This window comes from Pagrus pagrus (assembly GCF_965226575.1).
Source record: "Pagrus pagrus genome assembly, chromosome: 24".
Lineage (NCBI taxonomy): Eukaryota > Metazoa > Chordata > Actinopteri > Spariformes > Sparidae > Pagrus > Pagrus pagrus.
The window spans coordinates 10,306,814-10,315,642 of record NC_140206.1 but is presented as its reverse complement, the minus strand read 5'-3'; the positions used below and the strand labels follow the sequence as shown (position 1 = coordinate 10,315,642).

At 42.3% G+C, this 8,829-nt stretch overlaps 1 protein-coding gene across 1 annotated transcript; it reads left to right on the top strand.

Moving 5' to 3' along the window:
• Positions 1 to 1,223: 1,223 nt before the first annotated feature.
• On the top strand, positions 1,224 to 4,967 carry LOC311253063 (helix-loop-helix protein 2-like). The gene is made up of 2 exons (XM_084346784.1): positions 1,224 to 1,850; positions 2,696 to 4,967. The coding sequence occupies exon 2, from the start codon at positions 2,736 to 2,738 to the stop codon at positions 3,105 to 3,107; it is 372 nt and encodes a 123-aa protein (XP_084202910.1). The 5' UTR covers positions 1,224 to 1,850; positions 2,696 to 2,735; the 3' UTR covers positions 3,108 to 4,967.
• Positions 4,968 to 8,829: the final 3,862 nt, after the last annotated feature.

The window sequence follows — 8,829 nt, the reverse complement described above, 5'->3', positions numbered from 1 at the left end:
TGATTAGCACACATCACTGCATCAGTAACTTCTGAGACTTTAAGTATGTTCAGCTATTAACACTTCTGTTCTTTCACTTATTTGAATGCAGGATTCTCACATTGTTGAAGCCTGTTGGTACTTTTGCTTAAGAAATGATCTGCAGATGAATATTTTATACAGGGAGAATCATCCAAAACTATAACCATGGCCACATATATTTCAGAAACATGTCAAAGAGTATAATAAAGAATATATGTAGGTCTTATATGAAATATCAAATGTGAAGAAGTACAATTAAAACCTGATGCCACATCTAAATCACCCTGAAAAGACAGAGTTTACCCACCTGTCTACCTGTGTGAGGGCAAAATAATGCAGATAAAATGATTCAATCATCCCTCTTTTACACGCTTTCTTTCTTACTATCTGTACTTTTGAAAAGTAGGATTGAATTTTAGTCTTTACAGATATAAGTATAGTATCTGTTCTATAAAACAGTATCTGTTTTATAAAGTATATAAAACAGATTTAGGTGAAGAAATGAAGTCCCACACTTGGGTTTGTAACTGTATCCAACTGCCACAACCTATCAACAGTGCATCATGGATTTGTATTATTTATATCAGGAATTATTAAAAGTTATTACAATATGAAGGAAAAAAGGGACTCAAATATGAAAAAGTGTCATTTTATTTTTTGTTGGTACTGATCCTGTCCGAAGGAGAAAAAAAATGGATGCTTTTATTTTTTAAATCTCATCTCATCTTATCTTTAATGAAGGACTTCTGACTTCCAGGCCAATCAGATCTTAACTTGAAAATCTCCTCCTCTCCTCCCCTCTCCACCTGCACTTTACCAAACACACACACACACACACACACACTTAATTTTTTAATCATTACCATTCACTGAAAACGTGCGCACGTGCACAAACTCACAACGCGGACACACGTATTTACTTGATTATTTTTTCCCCCCCTCCACCTCCACCTCCATCTCCACCCTTTATCATGCGCACATCTCTTGCTTTTTCCCTTTGCCCACTACTCCCACGGGAGGGGAGAGCGCTCGAGGGCTGAGGGGCGTGAAGAGAGAGAGGAGAGAGAGGAGGGAGGAGGTGTGTGTGTTTGTGTGTGTGTGAGGGAGAGAGAGAGAGAGAGAGAGGGGGCGGTGTTAGACAATACCATTCCTCAAATATATTCCATCCCCTCCGTCCCTGAAGTGAGCCTTTATTAGTCGGGATCGTTTGGATCTTATCTCGCATATGACACTCTGCTGGAAGAAAAGGCTGCACGGGGCGGATTATCTGCGAGCTGCCGTCCGATCCGCTCGCTCCTGACACGGGGAGAAGCCCCCTCGCTTATCTCGCCCCCTTCATCTCCATCTTCCACAGGCGGATGGACGAGTAGCCCTGGCCGCACTTTTTTCTTTTCCTCCACTATCAGCTCCATCTATTGTCCTGCCATCGCTGGGATCAACACTTGGAGAGAGGAGAGGGGGGGCTTGCCTGCTCCCTGCACACATCATTATTATCTAATTTTTTTTTTCTTCTTCTTCTTTTTTGTTTATTTAATCGACTAATCGTCTTAAAGTGCTCCGGACTGTTCTGATCTCCTCCCGTGCGTAACGCGCTTTGACCCCCCCCTTTACGCACGCCTTGTTTTCCCCATGTTGCAAGTTCGCGGCTGAGAAAAGTAAAAGTAGTTGTTTTTTTTTGTTTTTTGTTTTTTTCGTTAATGTTTCGCTCCCAGCTGAAGGTGCATCTCTGTCACATCTGATGGTGGTTCGGCCGGTGGAATATGAGTTAATCTGGAGTGTTTTTAACTTGGTTTCCAGACGTTTCATCCGCCTCCAAACTCTTTGTCAAGGTGAGTCTCGAATGTGGGAGAGAAATAAATCTTGACTACAAACACTTGAGGAAAAATAGAAATAATGAATGAGTTTGTTTTTTTTAAATATTCGTGCCCACATTTACGAATTTTGATATGTTTCGTGCCACTGACACGTTTACGTGGTCTCTAAAAAAAACCGCACAAAAGCTCCGCTGGTTTCATGTCCAGCAGATGTCAACATTATTTTTGCCGTCTTCTGCCTCCATGCTGTCAAGTCACTCCGGCCTCAGCCAAGCAGATGTGTTCATCACACTGTGACAGATGGCCAATTCTGATTATGTTAATTCACACACACAAAAAAGCACAAAAAAAACGTAGTTTCTCCTCCAGAAATAATCAAAACTTAAGTTATTTATTTATTTTAAAGGCAAACAAATAAAAGAAAATAAACTCGAAACAAAAATCAAACAAATCACTTTAAAGATGTGATGTTTTTTAATTGTTCGGCTCTGTTTTAAGGCCTCAGGCTTTAATAAATTAACCATTACCCTTGTTTTTCGAGGCATTCATTATTTATGGAGTTTAATGTTATTATGCAACGAACAGTAGTCTGCTTTTTTGGATTTATGGAGGGGGCCCTGGCACCCAAACCAGCACCCGCTAAGGGATTTCTCATACTGGGGGCCTCAGGGTGCCTGAAAACCCTACAAACAATTACGTTTAATTGAGATTTTTTCATTATTTTTAATTTAATTTGAGAGTTTCGATCATAAATGTCAAGAGGAGTCAAACGGAAGCGTCATTTTAAGAATTTAGAAATGAAAAAAATAAATAGAAAGAAGCTTAAATCAGTGTTTTAATAGTTTCTGTCCACGCCACAGGTTCTTCAGGAGGAGTGACTGCCAACACCAGAGAATAAAAATGATGCTGAGCCCGGACCAGGCTGAGGCGGACCTCTCCTGGACTCAATCCGACCCGGAGTCGCTGCTCAACGGCCTCAAGTCGGCCGGCTGCACCTCGGACGAGCCGGCGGAGGGCGAGGACAGGCCCAAGTGCAAAGCCGACCAGCCCCTGAGCCGGGAGGAGAAGAGGAGGAGGCGGAGGGCCACGGCCAAGTACCGCTCGGCCCACGCCACCAGAGAGAGGATCCGGGTGGAGGCGTTCAACGTGGCCTTCGCGGAGCTGAGGAAATTACTCCCCACCTTGCCCCCGGACAAGAAACTGTCCAAGATCGAGATACTCAGACTGGCTATATGCTACATCTCCTATCTCAATCACGTGTTGGATGTCTAAGAAGTGGCCCCCCATGAGAGAGAGATGGTTGGGTTGGTGTAGGATTGGACTCAAGGCGCATGCTGGGCGTCAATTGGGTATGGCAAGGTTGGCAGCTCGGGTCGACTGATGACGGGGATTTTTTTTTTTAAAGCAGATACCCGGTGTTTTTACAGCTGATCACAGCTGATCACTACTTTGAAATAAGTCGATTTTCCGTTGAAAAAAAATGGGGGAAGAAAAGTCAAAGTTGCACACACGAGTGAAAAGTTACAAAGTCCAAAAAGCCGAATAAACATTTGAATTAATTCAGTTTGGAAAAAAACACATTTCAGCCCAGATTCGGTGATGTTCAGGTTTGTTTAGCTGATACAAACTGATATATGGTCTAACACCTGTGACACGAGCTCCCTTCTTGCTTCGACATCCGGAACTCCATTTGCATTCTTGCGGTTTTTAATTAAAACAGCCTGACAAAATTAAAATCCTGACAAACATCCGCTAATTCAGCCTTGAAACGAGTCTTCAAGGCTCCATCTTGTCTCCGGCTGCTGTTACCCTGCCATACCTGTTATATTTGACTGAGCTGAGCCCCTCAGTGTGAGGTCCAGTGTTGGTTATGATGGTGTAAAGTTGTCGGAAACTGACCGCCCCACTGAACAAAAAGGCATCAAGCGCCGAGTCGTTTGAGCTGTTTTAGATGCAATAATGAGAATAACGATTATTTTCCGATGCACAGTGAAGCAGGCTGGGCTGTAAGAGCCCCGACAGACCCCCCCACCCACCCCCCCAGTAAAAAGTGATGGAGAAAATGAAGAAACTTTAATTTGATCACCCTCACAAATGATGTATTTTCAAGTCCTCCCCTCGCTGCATCAAATAGAAACAAACACTGGGGCATTTTTCAGATGGGAAACGACAAGGATGTAAAACGAGAATAGCTGCTTTAGATCTAGTTTAGACGATGTTTTCCGTAAAGGAAGGAAAAAAAAAAAAGATTCAATGCGTAAGTGCCACTTATGACATATGAAATTGTGACCTTAATCATGTTTTTTTATTTAAAAGTGTATGGAATTATTTATTTAATTGTGTTGATATTTAAGGCTAATTTATTTTATGTTATGATATCATAGGCTGGCGTCTCTTTTTGTATAAATGTATATTGTTTGTTGCTTCTATATTTTAGGCTGTGAAATTGAACTTGGAAAAAGTGATGGTGTTCTACTCTTAAAAATGGCACTTTCTGTTTATCCATAACTTATTCGTTTTTTTGATGTATGTTCGATGTCATTTTTGTTTCGTTTCTACTTAATGTCACGTCTATTGTCTATCAATAGCAACGATAAGCACTTCAACATGGGGCTCAGCTGCTCCCATAGATGTTTATTTCCCTAAATCTGTTGTGTTCAGAGGTTGCTCGGAGAATTGGGCTGCTTAAAAAAAAAGAAAAGAAAAAAAACCCGTTCAAGTTATAAATTTGTTTCACTGACAGAATAATGTACAAACCGTAACAGATTCAGAAGCAAACCTCTTTTTGTTTTTGCTGTGACCAAAAAAAAAAAATAACGCTAATAATAATTTCGAGAAAAGAAAAAAAAATAGGCTGAATTTATTATCTTCAATGTTTTGATGTTTTGGTTTATTTATTTGTCTCTGCTTTGTATGACAAAAATTCAATAAGTAATTTTATAGTGAAGAAAAAAAAAACATATCCTCTATCCAAAGATTTTTTGTCTCTTCAGGGTTGTGTAGGCTACTTGTTGCTTTATGCAGATCTTTTGTAGTAGAGGTATCGTGTGACAGCTGGTTTCTAATGGACAAACTTTTCATATTTTCCGGTGTTATTTTTAATTAAAACGGAAATACTTGAAAAAAAAAACCCTTTCCTGTCGTGAAACATTTTTTAAATAAAGTTGTTTTTGTTTTAAAAAGCACCAAAACAATGAGCCAACAAGCAGCCTGTGGCGATATTCAGCTGATTGCATTGATGGATATGGCGGAGGATGACGTCAGGTCCACGCTTACGCAGGGAGCGCGTGCGTGGGGGGGTGACATAAGTTCTCATGCAAATCAGCACGCAGGCTTTCAGATGGCGCGCACACACACACACACACACACACACACACACAAGCTAACACACATTCAGACTACTGTACACACACAAACACACAGACAAGGCAAGGTGAAATAAGTGCATGCAGACAGCAGAAAACTCACTACACACACACACACACACACACACGCACACACACACACACACACACACACACACACACAGTGGTCAGCAGCTAAAGGCAGTGGTAGCCTACATGTGTGCTCCTGGCTGAAAGGCTCTCTGCCTCCCCAGAGAGGGGGCAGGTGTTACTCCAGACGAGCCAAGACAACCAAATTACTGGCCGTCTGGCACCTCCCGTGGGAAACCCGGGGAGAGAGGAGGGATGGGAGAGATGGAAATTTATGAGCGAGCGAGCGCCGAGATGTAATATTGCCAAATGGTATGAACAAAAAGGTCCAAATATTTATATTCATTTGTGATATATACGCCTATTCCCATCGATTGCACTATAAAAAGCCTTGTAGATGAGTTGCAGAGCAGGAGATGTGGAGGACGCGTGAATGCTTTTATCCAGGCTTCATTAGATTATCATGAGTGGGGTTTTTTTTGCACGAGCATGGGTGGCCCCAGTGGGATTCGAACCCTTCACCCTGGAAATGCCACAGTTAAGCTGCTCCAGTTGAGCAACAGAATGCATTATGTCAAATATGTCTGATTACAAACTATCTATCTATCTATCTATCTATCTATCTATCTATCTATCTATCTTCAGGTGGCAGCTGCAGTCAGGTTTTAGCGAAGCCATGTTTCTCCTTTCAAATCTTTTTATCTGTGGAGACTGAAGGTAGCATGAAATGTTCCTTCCTCAAGGGCTTCCTGTGTCTCCTTTCTTTTTTTTTCTATTTGGCATCTGTCACTTTGTCAGTCATTTGGCCGACTCTCTTATTTTACCTTCAGTGTAACCCCCACACAGAGTTTGTATGGTGACAAGGCTGCTTTTATTTGTCACACTCCCGTTTCGGAGTTAAACTTAAAGCGAGGCACTGTAGATTTTGAAGGAAGGAAATACACACTCTGCCTCTTACAAATTAAAAGTTGAGTTCATTAGCGCTAAAAGACACCTTTGCTAATTTCAGTGCACTCAGGGGTTTTGCTGCTACAGCCTTATTTCGTCTGTAATGACTTGTCGCTCGCGGTGGCTAATGTAATATGTGCAAATTTTAGATATGATGCTGTAGAACAGCATGCTGAGTTAGTTTGCTGATTTTATTTTTCTGTTTATGGTCATATTCCACTCTCGTCTCTCTAAAGTGGCTCTAATCAATATTTTTATTATAACAATGTCAGATAACAACATGAAAACAAAGTGAAAGGGGTCATTTAATGATGAACCTGCTGAGAATGTTGGCTTTGAAGGGATTTCTAGCAAGATGCAGCTCATTGTTTAGGTGTCCAGTTGCTATCTTGCTGTTCTGGTTCACTCTCACCACGGTCGGTTGGAGACTAGCTGTTGAAAACAGTGGAGCATTTAGCAGCTTTATAGCAAGACGTTTCCTTCAGGAGATGGTGGAGACCAAAATCAGAGCAAAAAGAAGAGCGAATATTGGACTTGCATTTGTCCGTTGGCCAGTAACACAACAACCATCAACTTGAAATGTGATGATTGGTCAGTGTTGTGTTCACAACTTGTTTCCCGCATCTTCAGGGAAGGAATAAAGCGAACAAAACAAGAGAAATGTAGAACAATACAATGTGTCATCATCCTTTAAAGACTATATGTCAGAAGTTACATATAGTCTCTCTTGAAAGCTGTGTTGAGACATAGAGTCATTATTTGCGCCAGTTTGTTGCTGGACTGTTTGATCCAGACAGTCAGTATACGAACTGCACATGCGTTAGCTGCACGCTGGCTAGCAATGGGATGTGTTCAGTTCAACCTCTGATTTAACCCAGAACTCACCAGATACTTCAGTTCTTTCTGGAAATGTGCTTAATGTCACTGTCTGAACACAGTAACAGTACATTTGTTAGTTAACAGAAAACCATCAGAGAGTGAGGCCTCTGACTGAACTCAGAACTCACCACAAACCCTGGTTCTTTCTATCATTTCCCTCCAGTCCTTCCCCTTTCCTTTTCAACTAACGTACAAATGACTTTGTACGCAATCGTCACACTTCAGAAATTTGATTTATGTCACTGTCTGAACAAACAGTAACAGTACATTTATGTCACTAAACAGAAAGCCACCAGAGAGTCACAAAATAAAGTCTATGTTCAGTTCAGTCTCTGACTAAACTCAGAACCTGCCAGAAACATCGGTTCTTTCTATTATTTCCCCTCCAGTCTTTCCTTTTTCCTTTTGTCTCTGTACGTTACTGAAGTCCAGGGATATGTGCACATTTTTTGGTCAAGCTGAAACATTTTTAACGTCATGTCACTGTCTCAATACACCGTAACAGTAACTTTAAATCTCTTAGCAGAGTGGCAAAACAAAGGCGGCAGCTTTGTTACGTTGGCACTTTTCGGCAGTTTTCATCACATTAAGAATCACTTTGAAACATTTAAACGTTTGATAATCATTTGATTTTCATTAGAACATTTGTTGTACATTATTCAAACCTGACCGGTCCAATCTTCCAGACAGCTCTGTTGATGCTTTTACCAGAAGAAAAAAAAAACAAAAAAGACAGAACGCCAATATGTTGCATCAACAGATTGTCCTCTTCAGAACACAAAACAAGCTCTGCGATTCTGGCATGGTGTGGAGATAGACTTCTGCTCAAGCTTATTGAATGGAGGAGTCCATCTGTACGTCGCCGTGGAGCACTACAAGGCCATTTGTGCTCCTCATCCCGAAAGCTTCCGTAGCATCAGTCCTCTTCAATTTATTCTTTACAAACCCCCAGAAGGGGCAGGGGAGAGAAAAGTGACAGGCGAAGCCCAAACTGCTGAGGGCACTGAACAGCCTGGCTGACAGTGTGGCCGGTGCATGCTTGTGTGTGTGTGTGAGAAAGTACCACGTTTCACCACAACCCCCCCTCCACCACTCACCCTCTTTGCACTGTGGGCTTATGTAATGGTGGAGGCCGTGGAGTGACCATATGTCAGGAGGTGTGTGCAGACAGCAGGGGATTATACAGCGGCCATTATCAATGTTTGGACATCCTTCTCCTCATCATCATTCAGGTATACTCAAAGCACGCGCACACACGGCACTCTACACACACCCATTTCATTCTGAGAGCTCACTAGCTCTGTGCAAATTGGACAGGGAGAAAGAGTATGACAACAAACAGCCATATGTTCACAGTACGAGGAACAACATTTGGGGCTTTTTGTGCTGCCTCATTTTTTCGCCCTCTCCTTTATTCTCCACGTCGTTGAGTATTATGGAAGTGTTCATGTTCAAGGCGAGAACTCCCCCGTCAATATTGCAACTCTGCCTCCTCCCTCTCTCGTGGAGGTGTGTGTTTGTGTTTGAGTGCGCGACGCGTGCACATCCTTTCCTATGTGTGTGTGTGTGTGTATGTGTGTGAAGGGTGCTCGTGCAGCAGAAGTACAAAGCCTGGTCCATGTGTTGAAATGCAGCCCCCGGGATGGGCCGTATTATCCCTGCCTACTTCACCAGCAGGGTCCCGGGGCTCGAGCTGGCTCGTGGCCCTTTGTCTCCAAACAGATGGAAATGGG